General features: G+C 37.9%; 1 protein-coding gene across 1 annotated transcript in view; it reads left to right on the top strand.

Moving 5' to 3' along the window:
- Nucleotides 1-24,325, top strand: part of PAN3 (PAN3 poly(A) specific ribonuclease subunit homolog (S. cerevisiae)) — a 155,601-nt gene that overhangs the window by 109,428 nt on the left and 21,848 nt on the right. Inside the window, exons 7-13 of the mRNA XM_006894072.1 lie at nt 7,235-7,482; nt 8,770-8,874; nt 9,592-9,649; nt 17,891-18,052; nt 18,278-18,394; nt 18,480-18,581; nt 22,965-23,130. Coding sequence (XP_006894134.1) covers nt 7,235-7,482; nt 8,770-8,874; nt 9,592-9,649; nt 17,891-18,052; nt 18,278-18,394; nt 18,480-18,581; nt 22,965-23,130 — 958 coding nt within the window. The remainder of the gene's footprint in view (nt 1-7,234; nt 7,483-8,769; nt 8,875-9,591; nt 9,650-17,890; nt 18,053-18,277; nt 18,395-18,479; nt 18,582-22,964; nt 23,131-24,325) is intronic.

Genomic DNA, 24,325 nt, shown 5'->3' with positions numbered 1-24,325 from the left:
CCCCCACCCCGAGTACACTTCTCTATGCAACCTTAATTCTGGATTCCTGTGCTAACTATTTTTAAAGAAACTCTTGGGTGGTGAAATGTTTATGTGCTTGACAACTAGCAAAAAAGATTGATGGTTCTAAAGCAGGCATTGCAGTCATCTGAAAGGGCACATCCTTAAATTCTTTGGGCTGGTTTAGCTCTACAAATGGCTGTTGTTGTCAGGTGCCATCAGGTTAGTTCCATTTCACAGTGACCCTCTGCACACAGGATGAAACACTGCCAGGTCCTGTGCCCACTTCACATTTGCTACTGTACTTGTGCCTATTTTTGTAGCAACCATTTTAACCCATCTTCTTGAGGGGTTACTTCTTTTTCACTGACTCTCTGCTTTTTTTTTCCCCAAGTATCCTGTCTTTCTCCACAGACTGATCCATCCTGACATCACGCCTAAAAGTATGTGAGACTAAGGCTTTCCATCCTTACTTCTAAGGAGCATTGCTTTCACTTTTCCAAAACAGATTGGCTTATTCTTTTGATAGTCCATGACATATCCAATATTCTATGCCAGCACTACAGCCCAGTTACCTTAATTCTAGGGAAAAAGATTCTTTGCACCTCACAGAGCATTGCTTATAATGTGATGTTTGGTAAGCTATTCATACTGCTTTGGCAAATTGTAGGCCATTGACCATTGTAGTTGCCAGGTTGTCAATTTTACCGAGTTGAATTATAGCTGGCTTTTGAAAAAGAAACAGTTATCCTCTTTTATCTTAGTCACAAGTATCTCTCTGGGTTTAAGATCATTTCTGTAGGTTACTTTGCAGAATGAAGCTTCTGGAATGAAGAGTGTTAATGTTTTTGAAGTGACCACAACTGAAAGCTGCTCTTGGATGACAGCTCACCCAGACGTGGCCTACATGATCACAGTCAAGTGTGCTCTGCAGTTGCTGCTTTGGGACAGGATTTATTCCTGAAACTTATATCCTGAAAATACTTAAATGCATTTAGTTTTTGAAGGGCCTGTATTACTTTGCCTTGCTAAAAGCTAGACTATGACTACAGCTGATAAGATTATTAAATCTATTTAAAGTTAGTACCTGAAATTTCAAGATACACATATTTAGTTGGTGTGGCTATTTAGGTAGCTCATGTTCTAGGCAGAGATAGAAGATCATAAAACATGTGATACAGCTCCTTAGACGTACTATATCTTACTTGTCTTTGCTGTATATTTCATATTGATGAATATAAATTACTAATATATATTCGTAATCTCTGATGGTCTAGTAGTTAAGGAGTTGTGTTGCTGACCCAAAAGTGGCAGGTTTGAATCTACTAGCTGTTCTGTAGGAGAAAAATGGGAAATCTCCCATGTAATTTATAGCCTCATATGTTATTACTCTGATGACAGTAACTTCCTTTAAAGTCTAGTTTTCTTTTTCCTCTTATAAGGGGAGCCAGTAATAAAACTTGTCTAAGAAATGAAGTTTGCCTTTGAATTACCATAGCCAGTGAGAAGGGGTGTGGAGTTGCTTTGGAATTAACTTCTTATGCCCATCCTTCAGCACAGCATTGTCAAGGAGAATTTATTGATTCTGAGTAAAAGCTTCAGGGAGAAAGTGAGTCTAAAGTTGGACAGCCAGTACTCATATCAACCATACAAGGCTTACATGTAAAGCAGTGAGCTAGTTTATTCTTGGTTGGGTGCAGGTGGGCTGATGTACAGAGATTGGTGGATTCAGAACACATGAAATCTTGGTTGGGCAGTATTCTGTTGGCACCCTTTTCTTACTTAGCAGGTGTAATCTTAGGTCAGTTCGTTTTTTGTAGTATTCCTGGAATGTCCTGGATTTTGCCAGTTCACCTTTCCACTAGTAATTGATCAGATTGGAACTAGGAAGAGGACTTTATCTCAGAAGTAGAAATTGTAGCAAAAATGAGATCAATTTCTTTTACCTAGTACAGAATATGTTGGTTGGTTCCATATTAGCATTTAGGGGTAAAAACATACTAAGTAACTATTTTGGGGATTATAATCTTGCATTCATTGTTTAAGGGGTGACTTAGAGAATTTGATTAAAAAATGAATAGTATAAGAATTTTATTTTTAGTAGTGCTGTGTTTTGTTGGTTTTTTTTAATTAAAGAGTATGAGATAAATTGCTAATTTCTAATCTAAACCATTGTCTTCATTTATTTACTGTTGTGGGGCTGTGTTGAAGATGTTGGTGTAATCTAGGGCTCCCCTGCCAACACTGAGTGAAAATCAGACAAGGACTCACCTGGCTTTATTCTGTCAGAAGATTGTCTCTCACCACAGAGCTTTTGAATTTCTCTGGTTTTCTCAGTGACTTGTGGGTAGTTTCACATTTACTTGTGAAAAAGCAGTAGCTTTCATTTTAGGCCATTTTGCAGTGTACTTTTTTATTAGTAATATTATTTTGTTATTGTTGTTTACAGGCGGTCTCTAAATGTGTATTTTTTAACAGCTTTTCTAACTTCATCACATAAATTGGTGCTTCAAATTACAGTATTTGCCATTCTTCGCATTTTTGTGGTCGTAAGTATTTCCATGACTCACAGCCTGGTTGCTCCTTCTCAGAAGAAGTAATCTCTACTTCTGTATTAGTTTCAGCAAATTTATTTTGTGCATCATTGTGTCATCATCTGTGTAGCTAGAAATACAGAAAGGATGTAGGTACAGTACTTAGTTAAAGAGAGTAACAACAGATTGCAAATGCTTTACTGTCAATGTGAAATCAACTCATAGCTGATTTTCCAGTGGGTTTTCAGAGGCTATAAATCACACGGGAGTTAAGTGCCCAGTTTTCTCCTGAGAAACTGCTGGTGGATTCAAACCAGCAGAGAAGCTCTCTACTGACTGCTAGATTTTCCCTTTAAACAGAATAGAATAAAGAATAAGAAAAAAAGAATAGGAGTAATTTTTATGTATGAGTGTTATGAAAGTCTAAAATTTTTATGGTGTAAAAAGCTATTTCAGTAGAACAAAGGAGAATTTCACAGACAGATGAAGTTTAGAGAATTTAATGCTAATGAGGAGGAACATCTTATAGATGTGTGGCTATGTAAAAACTATGTGATAACTTCAGGGAGTTGAGTGAATGTTTAGAGATTTTTAAAGTTTTCTTTTATTGTCAATGTATATAGAAAACATACACCAATTTAGCCTTTTCTATGTGTCCAGTTTAATGCCTTGGAGTACACTCTTGGACTTGCTCATCCATGCTCATCCCCCTTTCTTACGTTTTAACAAGCACACTGCCTCCTAAGTGTGCCACCAGCTGACGTCTCACATTGCTGTAATCACTTTGATCCTGTATATATTGGTCATAAAATAACACAGTGTTCAAGGCACATATTCTTTATTAATTAAGGTAAATTGTTGTTTGGTCTGAAGACCACTTCAAAGGATCATTTTAATTTAAGGTTTGAGGGTTATCCAAGGGCAAGTTTCATGGGTTTATCAGACTCCATGGCTCTAGAATGTCAAGTCCATGAAAATTGGAAATTTTGTTCTTCATTTGTCTCCTTTTGATCAGTTTGGCTTCTTTGGGATCCTTGATTGAACACCAACCTGTTCTGATCTTTCAACAAAGGAAATAGTTGTTTATAGAGGTTTTAGATAAATTTGAAGAAAATTATCATCATTAAAATAGAGTTTTCTTATCAGTTAACATGGGTTACCCTTCCCCCTTTTTAACCTGATTTGTTTTTTCTGCCATATTTTTAAGTTTCCTGTGTTTGGGTCTTACACATATTTTGTAAAAATAGTATTTGTTGGTGTTTCAATTGATAAAAAAGTAAAAATATTCTAGTTATTTTTCATTAGATAAACTGTTGATGTTTATATGCTGGACAACTTGATAAACTGTTTTTTCTGATATTTTAGATTCTTTAATAATTAACATTCTTTACAAATAGTGATAGTTTTATTTCCTTCTTTCCAATTCTCTTTAACTCCTTGTTGGTTTTGTTAGGACCTTTAGTATAGTGTATGTATACAAGTGGGTGTAATAAACATTTTCATCTTTTAATTTTAAAAATAGTTTCAAGATGCTGTGCTGCAGTCCTGAAGGCAGGCAGTTCTAATCCACCATCTGCTCCAAGGAAGGATGGGCATTCTCCTCTCTTGTGATTAAACTGCCTCTGAATACCCACTGGATGGTCAGCTATGGGTTAATGCCGATTCCACCCTACTCAGCAACAACAAATGCTTTCTTAGGATGGCTTCTGCTTTGGAGTCTCAGATGCTTTTCTGAGAAAACACTTTTATTTCTTTTGGGGGAATAAAAGTAATTTTTCATCAGAAAGCTTTTTTTGCATTCATTCATGTAGCACCTTAGAATTCATTCTTGTAGCATTTTTTTTCAAGTCTTTTGCAACACAAAGGTAAACAAGGTAACAATTTCTGCTTTTATAGTGGTTATAACTTTGATTTTTCTCCTTCTGTTTTGTTGCTTATCGTTGTTTGAATTGTTGACCATTATCATGACAATAAGAGAGTTGCTTAGTAGATATTAGGTGCCTTTGGGTCAGTGATAACTCTAGCGACTCTGTGAACAGAAGATTGAAGCCCTGCTCTGTCCTGTGCCATCCTCATGATCCACGCCCAAGTTCCTTGTTTCAGTCACTGTAGTTTTAACTACTTCAAGGCCAACTCTCTTCACTGACCCTGTACTTTCCCAGTCTAGATGCCTTTTTCCAAGGACTGATACCTCTCACAACATGTCCAGAGTATGTTTGTCCATATGGTTGATACCTAAATTTAGATTGTTTCTACCTTTTAGTGTTTATGCATAAGGCATAAAATATTTGTGACCAAGGGCTTCGATGAGTGTTTTCAGTCCTGAGCAGTGATACTGCAGGCTCATATGACTAAGTGTTTGGCTTTTTGAGGAACTGTTCAAACTGCTCTCCACAGTGACTGCAGGACCTCACATTCCCACAGAAGTGTGCATACAGACACTGATTTTTTCACATCTTCACAACTTAGTAATTATTTACTTTTGTTTGTAGCCAGCTTACAAAAAAGAAGAAAACAAACCCACACCACTGTTGGCTCTGACTTGTGATCACTGTATTGGGTATCTCAGGGTGTATCAGATGCATGTCACCTCCCTTGTCTTTATACTTCGTAGCAGCCAGGGGACCTGAGCCTCCAACTCTTCCAGTTGGTCCAACATGTAACACTCTTGTCCTCTTCATGTGTGAGAAATGGTGTTTAATTTTGGCCTAGTTTTGACTTTCCCTAATTACTGAGGAAAAGTACTCTTATGCTGCAGGGCAAAACTCAATGGAGAGTTGCCATCAACTTGATGGCAGCAAACTTGGCTGTTTTGGGATGACTGATGATGAGGGAGCTCTGGTAGACTGATGTTAAGGAGCTGTACTGCCAGCTAAAAGGTACAGGGTTCCAGTCCACCAGCTGCTTCGTGGGAGAAAGATAGCCGGGAAGTCTTCTCCTATACAGTGCTGCCTCTGAAAAGCTGCTGGAGGGTCAGCTATGAGTCATTTCTGATTCAGCACAGAGCAGAAACAAAATGGGGGGGGAGGGTAATTTTGATAAATTCAAATTAACTGATTCTTTGATTGTTTATGTTTGCAGTATTACAGCTAAGAAACTATTAACAATCCAACATCACCAAGTTAACTATGTTTTCTTGTTTTTTTATAACTTTACAATTAAAGTTTTATAATTTTAGATCTTCCAGTTTCCAATCTTTGATGCATTTAAAGGTAGCTTTTATATATGCTATGAGGTAGTGGTTAGATGTTATCTACTTTGTTTTTTATTAAGTGGTAGCCCTAGATTTTTACCACCTCACTAAATCTCAAGGTGTTAAAGAAGTCGGAGGTCATAATAGTAATACAAAATCTCTTAATACTTTTACTTTAATCTTTCTTTTACTTAGTGTTACAGCACTCTAAAATTTTATGCAGTGGAATTTAAATGATTTGAGCTGAGTTGCTTTTCTTTACTCTCTGTGCTTATCCAGGTTTCCCCACACATTCTGCTGGTCCATGCCTTTCATGGGAAGAGTTAACTTCAGTTCTCAGCTTGTATTTCTTTAGCTCCCCTATATTTTAGGAAAACACACTGCTAGTGTTTTCTGAATTACTAGATAATGTAAGCACATCCCTGTTAAGAATTTTCCTGTTACCAGGTGAATTTTAGTAACATGTTGGGTTGCGAGGTATCTTAAAACTTTAAAGATGAAAGCACTTACTAATTTTCCCAGTAGCCAATAATTATTCCTGTAGGAGCTGATTCCCCCCACCTCCGAAGCATAAGGGCTGTAGATAATCCTTTTCCTGCTCTGCTCAGTTTGAATTCTGTTTGCATTCATGCTTCTCTTTTACAATGTGTTAATTTGTATTTGATCAGTTTTCAGTCACCGTGGCTATTTTACTTGAAATTTGGTCTTGTCTCCTCAACTGACTGAAATGTCCCAAAGTGTTGAGACACTGCCTTTTCCCTTTATTCCCAGTATGTAACAGCGACTCTGCCTGCTTTGTTTTCATATTCCTTGTACTTGAGGACATACTTTAAAAGTATACATATGAGGAAATTACAATTGTTTCAATGTATACCTCTTTAGAAGTCAAGTCATCCAAAGAGTATTTTGGTGGGTTGTAAAAATAGAATGCTTAAGCTATGAAGCAGTTTCTTGGGGTTTTTTAAAACTCTTTGGCTTTGTTGAAATAATCTTGTCACTTGTATTTCGTTGAAAAATAAAATCTTCATTAGATGATTTGAATTTTTAATATTGTAGTCTTTCGACACAAAAAAATGATGAAATAAAATAAATTTTTAAAAAATATTGTAGTCTTTCGGGAATGAGGTTAATAGACATGCTTTTAAGTAATTACTTTCAAAAGGCTCAGTGCTTTTAAAAATGTTTTCCCACTTTTCCTTTAAATTAGCTTGTTAAAATATTGTTGACTCTTAATTGTTAAAAGTCTGATGTAAGCCTTGATATGAAAAAGTGACGTGCTTGATAATTTATTTAGAAATGGTTATATTTGAAAAAGAAACTCCTTCCCATTTACCCTTCTGATAGCTCTTTCTAGCACAAAAGGAAATGAAAGTGTATCTTTGTTCTTTGTACATAAAATCTGCTAAAGATGGTATTTCTTCCAAATGAATGTTTTTATTTTCCAGATTTTGTTTTTCTCTAACAGGTCTGGTGGCACCACTAAGAAATGTTTTTGTATCTTCTTCAGGTATGTCGTTGTCTGCTGGATCTTCTCCTCTGCATTCCCCCAAGATCACTCCACACACTTCGCCTGCTCCCAGAAGGAGGAGTCACACTCCAAACCCAGCCAGTTACATGGTGCCTTCTAGTGCCTCCACACCTGTTAATAATCCTGTTTCTCAGACTCCATCTTCTGGTCAGGTGATCCAAAAGGAAACTGTAGGTGGGACGACTTACTTCTATACGGATGCAGCTCCAGCACCTGTGACTGGAATGGTATGTGGGCATTAAGCAGAGTGGAATACTCCGACCACAGTCCCTCTTTGATAGGAAAAAGCCCTAATTTCTTAACTTTGATGAGATGATCAGTCTCTGCCTAGCTCTTCTAGGTCATTTACTTCTGCATTACAACTAACTCTTCCAGAAATTAGGTTATGTTCTGGCTCTCGATTAGTCTTTTGGGATGTATTTTGCTTATTTGGTCACGTAAGTACTACTGTACTGGGCTGGGTGTTCTGTGACCTTTGTTTATACACAGAGATAGTTTTTCTCTTTAGTGAGAGGTTGGAGAGTATGGATGGTATTCTCCTCCCATGTGATTTATAGCCTCTAAACACCCATTGGAGGGTCAGCTGAGAGTGGGTTTCAGTAGTACATAAATTCACCACTACTGTGACAATGTGGAGATTAGATATGGCCCAAGTTTATAATATTTGTACCTTTGGACAGTCTGACTTAGGCACAGAGTAACCCTGAGGTAGTGAAGTCACACTGTGCCATCACGTGCTTGGTCCTGTTACCCTGCAGAAATAGATCAGAAGAAACCTTACAAATATAGCAGAACCACTTCTTGTTGACTGCCAGAACAGATGAATAGTCTTGAATAATAAGAACTCAACAGAGTTCTGTTAAATTTATTTTTAAAAAATGAGATATGAGGCCAGTGAAGGACAAATGAGGCAGAGGAAAAGGGAGCAGAGAAGGGACTTGTATAAGTAGAAGAATGAAAGATAACAAACTGGAGGCCAATTGAGTAATGCTGTGGTCATTTGCTTGAAAGGCAGATGGGCCATCTTGCTTTCTGTTGGCTTACCTGCTGACCTTACCATTAAGTGAGTCCTTACACATTTTGAGGCGTTTGCAGCAAATACATAAATGGCATTTTGTTTCTATTGGCCACAAAAAGCCCATTCTGAGGGACTTCTGTGGGCAGCCAGGGCAGCGCTTTTCTCCTTCACCTTCCGTAACTACTGTTCTTCCTCTCCCAAATTGCTTTATATGATTTCCCATAAACTGCAGAACTTTGCTTCCAAAGAGTCACTTTTTCTTTCTGGTTGGAACTTAAATTTTTGCCCTTTCTGAAGAAATGTTTTCTTTCTCAGATTTTTTAAATTGACTATTAAAATATGAGATGATTTGTTTTTAAAAAGAATTCATTCAGAAAGTATATTGGTCATAGCTATTCTCATTTAAAGATTAAAATTTTATCAAAACAGTGGTAACACTTATCAGTTGAAAAAGCCTTGGTCATTGCATCTCCCCCCCTCCTCCGCCTTTTTTTAGGTATTTCCAAACTATCACATTTATCCTCCAACTGCACCTCATGTTGCTTATATGCAACCAAAAGCAAATGCACCTTCTTTCTTCATGGCTGATGAACTCCGACAGGTATGCTTTCAGAACTCACCTAGAAACCCTTCCTATGCGCTGTGGGTAGAGACAGAACTGAAGACGCAGCAGACTCTCTTCAAGTTGCTGGACTGAAGAGAGAATTTATGACTTCTAGTTGGTGTATCTGTGTATGGATACCTGGTTCTAAAGAAAAGAGGAGTTATACGTTCGGATATAAAACATCAACTGCCTATTTAAATGAGCTACCTTTCTGCACTTCCTACCTTTTGGATCAAAAGGACTTCTTGAAGTATATAAAGAAATTGTTTTTTCTAGCAGTTAGACAACTTTTTGCTAGTATGCATAAGATAAGAAAAAGTAGTTCAAAAAGTTAGCATTTTAAAAGAGATTAGCTGAAATTTAAGTCTATACCTGGAAATTGTTTTATTTCAAGAAATAAGTGCTACCAGTGTAAGGTTTATAGGATGAATATGTGATCAGTTTGTTAACAGCTGTTGAGTTTTAACCACAAAAAGAATTAATCCTGTGCTTTGAATTATAACATAGCTACTGAACCACATCCTTAATTAAGGTCAGATTTAGCTAAGATTAGAGTAAAAATATTTTACCATGTTTAGAAATCCCATTGCACGATTTCAGCAGTAAAGATTGTGCATACCAGAAATATTCATATTTATGTAATTTAGTTAGGAATGCTAGATTCCAGAAGCTATGTTTAGATCTAAGTATTCTTGTTTCCTTTTTTTTTTTAAGGAGCTGATCAACAGACATTTAATAACAATGGCTCAAATTGATCAAGCAGATATGCCAGGTACAAAAGTAAACTGACTCATCTTATTTTGTGTGTTGTCCTATAGATTTCTGTGCATTGAAGTGGATAATCACTAAGAACAAATTTTAGTTGAAATCTATTTAGGAGTTCCAAGGTTGGGGGGAAAGTTTTTTCATTTCAGTCAGTTTACACATGACAATATCCAAGTTCATCAATACATTTAGATAGTTTTCTATTACTTTATTTCATTGTGGACTAGAATATTATGTCTAGAAACTTGAAGCATAGATATTGCTGCTGTTATTGAAGTTATATGCCTTACTTACTCCTCATAATAATCCTGTGGCATAAATAACTACCTGCCATCTCCATTCTACATATGGGAAACATGGAAATTTGTGGTAGTTAACTAAGTTAAGTTGGTTCCAACTCGTAAGTAACCACCCTCTATCAGATCTCAGAGGCTTAAATCTTTATGAGAAGAGACTGCGCATCTTGCTTCTGCAGAGTGAGTGGCTAATGGATTTGGACTCCTATTAACAGCCTCCTGTATGATATACACCACTGTCGGGGTTCCTTCGTTTAGGTCCAGTGGCTGTTAAACTGCTACTTGAGTCAGGATTTAACTCAAATTTTTCTGATTGTACCACAGTATTTCTAAAAGAGTGTTAAGATCTATCTTTACCTTAGCTTGCCTTTTGTATATATTGTTGTTAAGTCCCATCAAGTTGCCGACAACTTACCGTGACCCTATGAAAAACAGAACTGAACCTTGCCCTGTACTGTGCCTCTTCAACATCTCACATACATTATAACCCATCTTTGCCATTAATTCCTGTTTTTGAGAATTGTAAAAAGAGCAAAGGCTATGTGGAGACAGCCATATCAGACCTATACCAGTTTCATAAAAGGGTATTGTTCCTGTCAACAGCATCAGCAAAACAACCAATTCTTAGGAGGTCAGACACATCCCCAAACTCCTGCTTCTCTTTTTACTCATTCTGACACTAATCTTAATGCTTTACTGGGTCCACAATTCAATGTGAGAGCTCATAGACCACACAGAACCATATTTAGATTGGCAGTAAGATTTTCTTAGGAAAGCTTCTGAAACTTGTTTGCAGGTATCTCAGTCTTTAGGCCAGTATTAAAAAGCTCTCAGTCCTGCCAATTATGGCTCTTCCCATCCCTCTCCCCCAGGCCCTTCAACAAACTTGGTCAGAATGCTCTGTTTGCATATTCGCAGGCATCCACCTGGCAAAGTCATTCAGTGGCTAGGGAAGCCATTTAAGAATAATCCTTTAATACCACAGGAACCGTCTTCTCTCTCTCACACTCTCAGCCTTTCCCATCATGGTATGTTTTTCCAAGGCCTGGTTCTTCCTTAACAACATGCCCAAAATATGTGAGAACCAAGTTTTATCATCCTTGTTTATAAGGGGCAGCCAAGTTGTGCTTTCTCCAAGACAGACTTGTTTTTTCTTTTGAGTCCATGGGATAATCGGGGTATTCTTCTCCAGTACTACAGCTCAGAGGCATCTCTTCTGTCATCCTTATTCATTGTTCAACATCCAGGTATATAGTTGGCAATTGAAAATACCGTGACTTGACTCAGGCCCACTTTGGTCTTTAGCAATGTAATTTAGCAAAACTTTACAAATAATACAATGGGAACAAATTTACCATAGTGGTAACCTCAGCACCTGGTTCTAATCAGAGATTTAGCATAATGTGTGCACTTCTAGATTGTTGAAGAATTAAAATGAATGTCTGGTTATTAGGTCTTAAAACTCATGCTTCTAGTTTAGATGGAAAGTGGAGCATTTAAGCTGTCTTATGTGTTGAAGTTGGAGAATTTATTACTTCTTTTAACTTTTGTGTTTGAGACCCTAACATGGCAAAATGGGGAGGAGGCGGGCAATAGGCAGAAAGATTGGAAAACAGAAAATTAAGCTGTCACCTGCAGGCTATATGAATAGAGATTAGACAGTACTTGAAATAAGAGTTCAGAAGATGGGTGGATAGATTAATACATACCAGTTTTATTTCTTTTGAACTATAACCTAAAACAACCAAACTAGCCCCAGAACATGCCATCGAGTCAGTTTAGACTCACAGTGACCCTGAAGGACAGAGAACCATTTCATGAAGTTTCCTAGGCTAGAAATCCTTAAGGAAGCAGACTGCCCTGTCATGTTTTCTCCCTCAGAATAATTGATGGATTTGACCTGCAAACTTCTGATTCATAGCCAGGGTTCTCAGGATCAGTAGCAGATAACCTTAGTCTGAATTCAGGCTGCTGCCTCTAGGGGAAGATTTCCTGTATCTGTTGATGCTGGAGGAGGTTCTTGTCTTTTTTTCACACTTGTTTTCCCTTGTATCCAGGAAGTTCTCAGTATAGGGACCCCCAAGTCAAGGACACACTCAGTTCCTGCTCTTCTTTCTTGCTCTCTAGCTTTTTACCAGAATCTAAATGTAAATAACCCTGAGGAGACCTACCCTCAGATAAGGAAAATCAAATGTAAATACCACATATCACGCCAACCATACCCCTAAGGAGACTATCTTTAAGGCTAATTGTATCTTTTACAGATCCACTTGTAAGCCTGTCTCAGTGACATCATAGCTGGTTAGAATTGATAAGACATGGAATAGATATATAGAGGATCAGGGCCACAGTGGCTCTGTTTTGACTGTGTTAATTTGATGTTGTTGGTGTCAGTAGCTGATTTTTAGAAGTAAAGAAAGTCCCTATCTTTTCACCCTCTGTTCTTTGGAGATCTGCATGTGATCTGACATCTGCCTGATGTCATCTGCCTCATCTGCTGTACATCTACATCTACCCACACCCACACTCCAAGGCATCGATAATGATGAGGAGAGCCCTACTCCCAGGTGGAGTTACCTTCACAAGTACAGGAGTTGGGATATTGGGCACATATTTGGGAGACACACAATTTAATTCCTAAAAGATAACTTTCTATGATAGGGGGTTTTTGTTTGTTTTTTGTTTTGTTTTGTTTTGCTTATGGCTTGCTTTCTTTTAAAGATATAATGCTATGAAGATAAACATGTTAAACATGGTTACAAAAATTTTTTGCAGGTATACAGTAGTATAAAGAAAATAAAATTCTTCTCACTCAGACGTAACCCTAATGGATGTTTTACTCTATTCCCTTTCCAGTGGGTTTTCTGTACACATACAATTTGTTCAGTAATCTGCTTTCCAGTTAAAATGTTTTGAGCATTCTTGAGTTATTTAACAGTTCATGGAAGCTATTGGACTAGAAAATGTAATTGATTATAGAATTGAAACAAAAAGCTACTTGTTTCTCTGAATTGCAAATGAGTACAGTTAGACCATGTTCCAACCACTAGTGTCTGCTTACAACTGTTCCTCCTCTTTAGTATTTCCATATTTAAAAGTTCCACATCTGTTTACCCTATCTGCTAGTCTTAAGTATTTTCTGTTGTACATAGGGTTTTCAAAGGCCTGCTGTTTCGGAAGTGGATGGCCAATCCTTCCTAGTCTGTTTTAATCTGAATGCTCAGATTTACAAAAGTATCTGACAGACAAGCATTTTACAGAATAATGCAGATGAAAGATCTTTCCCAATTGTAGAAATAGCCAGTAGTTCTAGTTTTGTCCCTGCCCTTGACACGAGTCTTTTGACCCATCCCTTTCCCTGCTCCACCAGTATTCCTTTCTACTTCCACCTACTCCCTTCAACACCTATCTCCTGCTCTATACCCTGTGATGTGATAGCTTATATCTCAAGCTTTGTGGGTTTCTGTGATTCCAAATTCTTCAAAATGTTGCCGCTTTCTTAAATGCTGTGATCAGTGTCCCTTGAGTTTAGGGGCCTATAAGGCCAAATATAAAGCTCTAATATTAGGGAAATCTTATTTCAAATGGTTCTGAAGAAAAGTCTTTTCCCTTTAACTTCTTGTGCCGTGGACATCTTCCCTTCCATTTACAGCACACTGTGGTCACAATATTTCACAAGGGAGGGTGATCTGTCCTGTAGATCTGGTATGCTGTGTTCTTTTTCTGGCACCAAGGACTCCAGGGGGCACTTTGTTCTGCATGTGTACTCCTGGGACAGGCTACCTGTTTGGATGGTGGGGGAGCTAAGTTCCCCAGTTCCCACTCCTCTTCCTGGCTCTTCTGCAGCGTTCAGCCTCCCAGCCTTTTTTCATTGCAAAGACGGAGGAGGAAGAAAAGACCAAAATGGATGTCAGAAGAGATTGAGTATTGCACTGGAGCACAAAGAAGCCAAAGCAGAAGGAAGAAATCAAGACATTAAGGAGCTGAACAGGAGATTTCAAAAGGCTGCTTGACAAGACAAAGTATTATAATGAAATGTACAAAGAGCTGGAGTCAGAAAATCAAAGAGGCCAAACGTGCTCAGCATTTCTTGAGCTCAAGGAACTGAAGAGGAAATTCAAGCCTCGAGTTGCAATACTTACGGATGCTTTGGGCAGAATATTGAGTGATCCTGCAAGTATTAAAAGAAGATGGAAAGGGTATATAGAGTCATAATACCAAAAGGAATTGGCAGACATAGAAGAATTTAATGAAACAACATATGAGCAAGAGCTTATAGTGATGAAGGAAGAAGTTCAGACTGCTTTGAAAGAATTGACTAAGAATAAGGCCCCAGGAATTGATGGTATACCAATTGACATATTTTAACTAACAGATGATGCCCTAGATGTGCTCACCAAGTTGTGCCAAGAAATCTGGAGAACAACCACTTGGCCAGCTGACTAACTGTTCCCATTCCAAAGAAAGGTGATCTCACAGAGTGTGGAAATTATCGAACAATATCATTAATATCACATGCAAGTAAGATATTGCTGAAGATTATCCAAACATTACTGGAACAGCACATCAACAGAGAACTACAAGAAGTGCAGGCTGGGTTTAGATGGGGCCGTGGTACTAGGGATATTGTAGCTAATGTTAGATGGATCCTGGCTGAAAGCAAGGAGTACCAGAAGAATGTCTGTTTTTGTTTCATTGATTATGCAAAGGCATTTGTGTGGATCGTAACAAACTGTTGCTAATTCTTAAGAATGGGAATCCCAGAACACTTGATTGTGCTAATGTGAAACCTATACTTAGACCAGGAGGCAGTCGTCTGAACAGTGCAAGGAAACACTGCATGGTTCAGAATTGGCAAGGGTGTACGCCAGGGCTGTCTTCTTTCTCCATACCTTTTCAATCTTTATGCAGGACAGGTTATCTGGGAGGCTGGCCTCTATCAGGAGAAATGTGGCATCAGGATTGGAGGAAGAATCGTCAACAATCTGCGTTATGCAGATGACACAACCCTGCTTGCTGAAATTGAGGAGGACCTGAAGCATTTGCTGTGGAAGGTCAGAGACTGCAGTCTTCAGTATGGGTTGAGACTCAGTATCAAGAAAACAAAGATTCTCACCATTGGGCCAGTTGGCAGCATCATGATGGATGGTGAAGAGGTTGAGATTGTTCAGTTTTGGTTTGCTTGGCTCCACAGTCAACAGTCTTGGCACCCACAGCCAGGAAATTAAAAGACGTATTGCAATGGGAAAGTCTGCGGTTAGAGACCTCTCTAAAGTGCCGAAGTGCAAGGATGTCAGTCTGGAAATTAAGGTGTGCCTGATACATGCCATGGTCTTTGCAGTCACTTGCTCTGCATCAGAGAGCTGGACAATGACTAGGGGTGATAGAAGGAGAATTGATGCCTTTGAGCTGTGGTGTTGGAGAAGAGTATTGACTATACCATGGACTGCTAGGAAAACAAACAGGTCTGTCCTGGAGAGAGGGAAGCCGGCCAGCTCCTTGGAGGCAAGGATTCTGAAGCTTCGCCTGACATACTTTGGACATGTTACAAGGAGGGACGTCATGCTTGGGAGGGTGGAGGGTACAGCACAGGAGAGGAAAATCCTCTGAGACGGATTGATTCAGTGACTGGGGTAATGGGGGTAGGTGCGTCGGTGATGGTGAGATTGGCACAGGATAGGGCAGAGTTTAGGGCTATTGTACATAAGGTCACTGTGAGTCTCAGGTGACTCGACAGCACATAACAACAACAATATTTAGACCTGCCATACCTTCAAGACAGAAACCTGCCAAAGATGGCCAAGTTCCGTGTTTTCTAATAGAGCAAAAGTGTGACAGCTTTCCTCTGAGAGGGAAAAACACAAGGACAGAAAACACAGCAATGCTGTATCCCAGAATACTTACAGCTCAATGCCACGGAGGCCATTCCTTCTCGGAGCAACTCTGTAGTGGAGATTTGAACAGCCCAGCATAGTTCAAGGCTGTCTGTCTTTATGGGAGCAGATTGCTACACTGTCCCCACTCCATGATGCTGGGTTCACACTACACCTTCAGGGAGGCCTCCTTGAGGACAGTATGTTGTTGTTCTGTACCAATGCATAGTGACTATGTACAGTAGCCCTGAAACCTCTATCCTGTGCTTATTTTACTGTCTCAATCACACCTACCCTCATTTACCCCAGTCACTGAATCAGTCCATCTCATCCAAGGGCTTCCTCTCTTCTCTGCCCCTCTACCCTTCCAGGCATGACATCTGTCTCCAAGGACTCGTCACTCCTTGCAATATGCCCATAGTATGGCAGACGAAGCCTCAGAATTCTTTCCTCCAAGGAGCAGCCTGGTTTTACCCTTTCTAGAAAGAACCTATTCTAGCAGTCCATGGTATATTCAGTACTTTTATCTAGGACCACAGGCCAGAGTCATCAATTCTTTCTATCATCCCTAGTCATTGTCCAACTCTCTGATGCATAGCAACTAATTGTGAAGATTATGGCTTGGATCAGGCACACCTTAGTCTCCAGACTGACATTGTTGCCCTTTAGTACTCTGAAGAGGCCCTGACAGCAGATTTTCCCAGTACAATTTGTCTCTTGATTTCCTGGCTGCTGGTACCAAGAGGGTCGATTGTGGAGCCAAGCCACTAAAGGAAATAAACAGCCTGTAACTTGTAGAAACCACTTACTTGAATACATTATTTATAATGGAATTCTATATTTTAGTGCCTGATAGTATATCATGATCAAATTCCTATGCATCATGTATAGACTTTTGTTTCTTAGAGGAGCATGAGAAGCATTGTGGTAAAGTTTGTTTCTTCTTTATTCTTTTGTTAGAGATGAAAACTGTTCTTCCCCAGAATAGATGTCCTATAATGGTTTATAACCATTCCCCATATTAGGATTTACACTGCCAGCTGTGAGGTTTTTGGGTTTTCTTGTTTGTTTTTTTTGTTGTTTATTGTTTTGTGTTTTTTTTTACTGTTAATATTTTTGTTGTTGTTGTTAATAAGCTGCATCGATCAGCTTTATAAACTGCATATCTCTACTGCCTTGAAATAAAGTCCTTGTGTTTTACTTCATGAGCCAGAGCAAGGAGTTTTGATACAGATTACCAAATACACACACTGCACTCCCCAATTTATTGTTACATATTTTGAATTTCCTTTCACAATAAACCATGAGGATTAGTCTATTTAATTTTATTATCTAAATATAATTTAGGGAGCTCTGGTGGCTTAGTAGTAAGAGAACTGGCACTACCAATTTAAGGTACAGGCTAAGAATCCACCAGATGCTCCAGGGGAGTAAGAAGGACACTTAACTCCTATGTGATTTACTGCTTATGAAAACCCACTGGAGAATCCGCCGTCCAATGGTACACAAAAGCAGCCAACATATTTTTCACAAATAAAATGTATAAAGAAAAGACATCTTAATGAGCATCAGAATTCCCCAGTGGTGTAGTGGGTTACAAGTAGAGCTGCTAATAGAATGGTCTGCAGTTCTAGCTCATCACCTGCTCCGTGGAGAAAGAAGAGGATTTCCATCCTTGCAACCCCATTAATGGCTACCTTGTGTTGCAATTTACTTGAGGGTAGTGGCTTGGCTTTTGTATTTTACAGAATATTAGAATCAGAAATGTTAATTTTTCTTAAATGATAGCACAAATGGTTGCTCATAACCAAAAAATCAGAAAGTTGTATTGTGCTATAAAATATAGGAAATATCTTTGTATATAAAGGTATGATGCCTTACATAGCCAATATTTATTGATACTGAAGCCATGTTTTATAGAATTGTTGTATTCCATTGTACTAGAAATGTTCTGTAATAAAATACACACACACACTCTGTTATGTGAGTGGATTATAGTAGTTTTGAATTATCCTTTATTACAGTAAGAGATTTATGAGTGTCTGCGGTTTAATGTCCCCTTCCTGTGAATTTCCCTAGCCGTCCCTACCGAAGTTGACAGCTACCATAGCCTCTTCCCTCTGGAACCACTGCCACCACCCAACCGGATACAGAAGTCCAGTAATTTCGGGTACATTACATCTTGCTATAAAGCTGTAAATAGTAAAGATGACCTGCCGTATTGCCTTCGGAGGATACATGGTAAGCATAATGAATTATCTTCTTTTATACTAATTATATTGTTGACATAGTCAAAACTTCTTGAATCGATTTTATTTCTCTCATTATTAGACCTTCAAGGGCAGTTGGAAAATTATTTTACAGTGCTTGATAGTAATAGATAATGGATTTTTAAAAATATTTCTGATGGAATAAAGAGGAGGTGTCATTTCCACTTTACTGTAGTGGGAAAACATTCTTTTTCAGGTTTTCGTCTTGTTAATACAAAGTGCATGGTGTTGGTTGATATGTGGAAAAAAATCCAGCACTCGAATATCGTTACCTTGCGGGAAATGTTTACCACGAAAGCATTTTCAGAACCTTGTGAGTGACTGGCTTTGTCTTTCTGCTGGGGGGTTTCCTTTTCTGAAGCCAGATAGCAGTAACACGTGCTTGTGTTTTGTTTTAGCACTCGTGTTTGCTTATGATTTCCATGCTGGAGGAGAAACGATGATGAGCAGACACTTCAATGACCCCAGTGCTGATTCCTACTTCACAAAGAGAAAATGGGGTAAGGAGAGTGCTGCAGCAGCTTTTGCTTCATTCAGGAATACTGTAGTATTCTGTCATCTTCAGTTCCTCGGCTTATGTTTCTTTCTGGAGAAGTATTTCAGAGGAGTGGGGTTGATCTGCATTTCCTGAGATTGAGATGGGCTGTTGTGCACTAACTGATAGTTGAAATAACTAACTAGAAGTAATGATAATGATTTCTTTTTCAGTTTTTTCTTTTAATTTAGTAAAGTAAAGAGGAAAAAAACCTCTTTAGGCTCACCATGCAAAATACGTAAGTACTATGAATATTTTAGAGAACTCTGGTGGCCTAATGGTAAAGAGCTGCACTACCAACCCAAAGACGGGGGTGGGGGGGGGGTTGAACCCACCAGCTGCTCTGCAGGAGCAAGAGTGGCAGTGCACTTTACTATCTCTCAAAGCCTGCCATTGAGTCAGCTGTGAGTTGGTTCTGACTTAGCAGGATATATCAACAACTTGCTGAATATTTGAGTATATTTTTATTGGTTTTAAGGGGTACAGTTTCTGGTTCTTGATTTCTGGTTTTTGATCATAGATGTTCATTTTTCATAATAATGGTTTTCCACTAAGTTTTTAGATTTTCTGGCTATAACTTTATAATCTCCCTTGTAGTCTGTGACTGTATTATCATTGATGTACTGAATACTCTTTAACAATTATATTTAAGGTAGGATTCCATGTTACTTAAGGACTCAGTCTTCAAAATGGATTTTCAGTTGACTTTTATTTAAATGGAGTTCACTGGTAGAGAACTCAACTGCTATTGACTGGTTGATGGTTAGAGCCCATCACCTGATCTGTGGAGGAGACTGCTCACATAAAAACTAAATAATAATAAAAAATTAAAAAATAAAAATATTAATAAAAAAACTAAATAATAAAAATGAAAATCTTAGAAAAATCTCTGAGTGTATGGTTAAATTCTGCTGTGGCATCTATAGGTGGAATACACTTGGCATCAATGAATTGGTTTTGGAGTTTTTACTTAAATAAGAGTTATTTTCTTTCCTTAATGTGCTAGAAAACACAACACACACAAAAAGAAGTTTTCTATTTTAACCATATTTTCTTTTTTATTTTTAAAGTTGTTTCATAATACGTGTTTTTCAAAGAATCAAAATATATTCATTATCACAACATGTTTATTAAATGGTGTTTTCTTAGAAAAAAATAAATCTGTTTTGAGAAATCTGTTATTCATGTATTATATTTAAAGAAAATTCTCTGTGGGGGAGGGGAGGGCTGGGCGGGGAGAGAAGTGCAGCAATGAATGAATGGAAATCCAAAATCTCTGTAAATGTTCATTAAAATTATTAAAAAATAAAAATTAAGAAAAAAGTGGGGGAAAAAGAAAAGTCTCATTTTCTACTTTTTAGAACAGGAAAAAGCATTGTTCTTAATCATGGTTTTAAATTTTTTAAAGCGTTTTCTTAATTTTGTACTTCTAGAAGTTAAGTACTTGTGATGGGAAGAGTGACATGAGACCACATTATATATATATATATTTTTCAAACTGTGGTTTCTTTACAGACTCGAGTCATGATTTAAAAGGAGCTCTGGGTGACCTAGTGGCCTATGGCAGACTGCTATTCTAAAGGCACTTGATTCAAATCTACCAGCTGCCCCATGGGAGAAAGATAGGCAGTTTCCTCCCATGCAGTTTACTACTGCTGTGTGATTTACTGCCTTTGAAAACCATCTGGGTGGTCGGCAGTGGATAGATTCTTACTCTACCACATACAACAACAATGACAGTTAAAAATATATTGTAAAAAAAACCAAACTGTTTTCTCTCTGTTCACTGGGCACTTTACTTTCCACTTTCTGACAGTTAGAAAAGAAAGTTGTGGTTACATGGCTGTTTCATACTTCATGTCTGGTTGTACAGTATGATTAATTATCTTCCCTTTTGCTATGTCATCTGCAGACATATGCAAAGTTTTGTTGAAGGGGATGTGGTATCTAACTTCTCTAGATAAGTATGGCGGTAGTAGTTTAAGCTTATTTTGGTGCCAACACCTGTGAAATGACTGTTGGTTTTAATTTATAGCTGGGTTTCTCAACCTCAGCACTGTTGACATGTGGGCCAGATTTGTTGTGGGCACTCTTGTGCATCACAGACTGTTTATCTTTCTCCCTAACCTCTGCACAGCAAGCATCAGAAGCATGCCCTTACCCCAACAGTCAAAGCAGCCAAAAATGCCCCTCCCCAAAAGTGCTTGTGTCTCCAGGGAGGAGAGGGGACCCACCCTGTCTGAGAACCACTGATTTGTAGCATCCCTTCTTATTTTTAAAAAGATTTTAAAGATCCAGTGTGGAAAACAATGTATAAGAACTTTGTAAATAAACTAAAATTGAAAAAAGATTCTATTGTAATTGTTATGTCTTGGTATTGACAAATTACTTGATATATTTGTGTTTGCATTTTTCTACAGCTGTCAGACACTTTTCTTATATTTGAAGATACTGCTTATATCATAGTGACTTTCTTAGAGGTGAACCATACATGCTTTAATTCACAGCAACTTTTTTATAGGGTGATTCCATATTTTCCCAACATGTATATTTTTTTTAAAAAAGGGAAGAAGTGTGTCTTGTGTTTATATAAACTTTTAAGGACATAGATGAAAAGCTAATGTTTTCTTTACTGTTTTAATTTGTGAGCACAACATGAAGAAAAATTTAATATTATTATACAAAATAATGCTCATATTATATTGGTTTTTTTGTTTATTTTGCCTGCAAACCTTGCAACCATCTGATTCTCCTATGTTTACTACACTATGCTTGTTATTTACACAGATGTATTAGTATGAAAATACAGTAGTTTAGAAAAGAAAACTAATACTGTTGTTATGTGCTCTTGAATTGGAACTGACTCACAGCAGCCTCCAGAGGATTTTAAGAGGCTATAATTCACAAGAGAGTAAATTGCCTCTCCAATGGAGCAGCTGTTGGATATGAACGTCATGCCTTTGGATTGGCAGTTGCACTCATTACTACTGGTCCACCAGCGCTCCTCAATAATAGTAATAGTACCACCCCCTAAGGGTTGGTAAGAGGTTTGAATGAGTTAAAGAAACTTACACATAGCAAGCACTAGCTATTTACTATACCTATTCCTTCCTCTATTGCCATGTTTCACTGAGTATTTTCATTTACCCTCTTTAGCTTTACTTTGGCCTTTGGCACTAGAGCCACTTTTAGAATCATCTAACACTTCCCCCCCTTCTTCTTCATTTAAAGAGTATATTGTCCTTCCATTACACCTAAGGACATTTTTGAAAGCATTTTGAAAGTTTTGTTTTATTTCACACTAGAAATCTTATTACTCATCTGTGCCCATTTGTTATTATTTCTTTACTGCTTGGTACACAAAATGTATTACCAAAGTCTTGTTTATACCTGCATAAATACTTGTGCTTACAAGGTTGTATCTTTGAGATAGTTATAAATAAAGTCTGGTCCATCATGTTGGCCTGGAAAGGCAAATGAATTTAATGATAAATACTTTTATTTTTATAGTTCTCAGTGTCTCTGCCCTTCTTTTCCTCTAATGTATTACCCCAGAAACTATCACCAAGACACTTACAGGAGTTGGCAGATTCAGGATGTCTACTTTTAATGGTAGACCAGACTAGGTTTGTGTTTGTTTCATCCTTACACTTAAGTGACTTTCATATTTTTACCTTTATACTTGTGTAAGCTGGGTGATATTGTATCTTAACTGATCTGGTTACAACAGAAGAGGATGAACAGGATTTAAGGACTTCTTTTTCAGTATTAAACATAAGTGGTAGATTATTTTAGTTACTAGTTGAGCCATCCCAGACTCAGTGCAGTCTTAGACTGGAAGCTCCACTGAAATATGTTTGGCTTATTATTAATATACAAGCCTCCACTCAGAGACAGGCAATGTGAAACAAACTAGCTAGGATCTAAATCTAGTTTTGTGCATGGAGGGTAGAAGGTGAAAATCTTATCACTGAACCACTACTTCCTATGGAAATCATGGTAGAGACTTTTTTTTTTATTTTTTTTTTACATTTTATTATTTTTGTGTGAGTGTACCGTCAATTCAGATCTGACTGGTACAGGAGGAGATTGTCGCTCCTTCCCCGCAGAGCATCTGGTGGCTTCAAACCATGTGCCTCTGGGATTGTAGTTGCAGCTCCTTACCACTAGGCCACCAGAGCTCCCGGTAGAGACTCTTGATGAGTAGTTTGCACAGATTTAAATACTGATTAGGACAGTTCTTTGTTGGTTTTTTTTGTTTGGGTTTTTTTTTTTTTTAATTTTTGTTGTTTCATTTTAGTTGGCTACTTAAGTGAAGTTGTCGTCTTGTACTCTGTTTTCTTTATAGGTCAGCATGATGGACCACTGCCCCGACAGCATGCTGGGCTATTGCCAGAATCACTTATTTGGGCCTACATCGTCCAACTAAGTTCCGCACTGCGAACCATTCACACAGCAGGTTTGGCATGTCGAGTCATGGACCCAACAAAGATTCTGATAACTGGCAAGACGAGGTACTAGCACTTAGGAGTTTTGACTTCTTTACTCAGATCTGATCTTTAACCGCTTAGTAAACAAAATATGATGATTTGTTTTAATTCTGCCTTTTCATATACCCCATCCAGAAGAACTGCTGTGGCTTTGAGTTCATGTGTAAGTCCAAAACAAACAAACAAAAATGTTAATGTTTTAATGCAATGCCTGGTTATTAGCCAGAAAGCTTGGTGAGGGGTGGGGAATTGTGTGTGGTCATGCTGGGGACTAGAGATGTATTTGTAGCATGAGTCAGGGTCATTGGGGGAGGGAGAGTGCTGGATTTTGTCTTTGGGGGTTTTTTTCTTTCATTTTAATTTTTAGTGAAAATAAGCACAATAAAACCTACTCTCATCAGTTTCTAGACATAACAATCAATGATGTTGGTTACATTCTTCTCAGAGTATTAACCTTCTTGTTGTATCTGCTCTAGTTGTTTCCTTTACTTTCCTTGCCCAACCCACTCCCCAACTTCTCATTTCTGCTTTAAAATAGCTGTTGACACTTTGGTCTTAAAGATATTTTTGTGTGTTTTAAAGGAATGCAGTACTTAAAGATGACTATTTTTAACTCTCTGGGCTAAACAGTTACTTTGTTTAAAGGTGCCTTCAGAGGATAGTTTCAATCCAAAATTTGAAGAACAACTCAGGGTTATAGTCTTGGGGGATTCCTCCCAACTGTTCCTATAAGATTTGTGGAGCCAATAAATAAAATTAAGGAAATTAGTATGAGAGGGCATGTATGGCCTTTGTTATTATGTATTTGGATTCCTTAAAAAAAAAAACCAAACTGAAGTTATATTCTACAAATTTTTTTAATTGATATTTTAAAAAATGTTTATAGAGAACTTGGATTTCCATTCATTCACTGTTGCACATTTTTGTCCCTGTGTAATCAGGAAATCTAGATTCTGTCCCTAATCAGTATTGATGACTATTCATAATTTAGGTTTTTTTGGTCTCAAGATGTAAGAGGAAGTGGCTCATGTAGAAAATTAGTCCACAGTCAATTCCTTCTGTTACTCTTGGGTCATCTGAGGACTTTCTCAGCATAGATTGTTGAACTTTATGCCCAGAGTTTCTCACTCAGTGACTCTGGGTTGGAACCTAAGAATTTGCATCTCCAGCAGGGTTCCAGATGATGCTGACACTCTACAGCAGTTGTGGGTCCTTGACT

The sequence above is a fragment of the Elephantulus edwardii genome, unplaced genomic scaffold (assembly GCF_000299155.1).
Source record: "Elephantulus edwardii isolate Elephantulus edwardi_28Jun2011 unplaced genomic scaffold, EleEdw1.0 scaffold00134, whole genome shotgun sequence".
NCBI classification, from domain to species: Eukaryota; Metazoa; Chordata; class Mammalia; order Macroscelidea; family Macroscelididae; genus Elephantulus; species Elephantulus edwardii.
The sequence above is the reverse complement of the archived record's forward strand: the minus strand, read 5'-3'. Positions and strand labels throughout refer to the sequence as shown.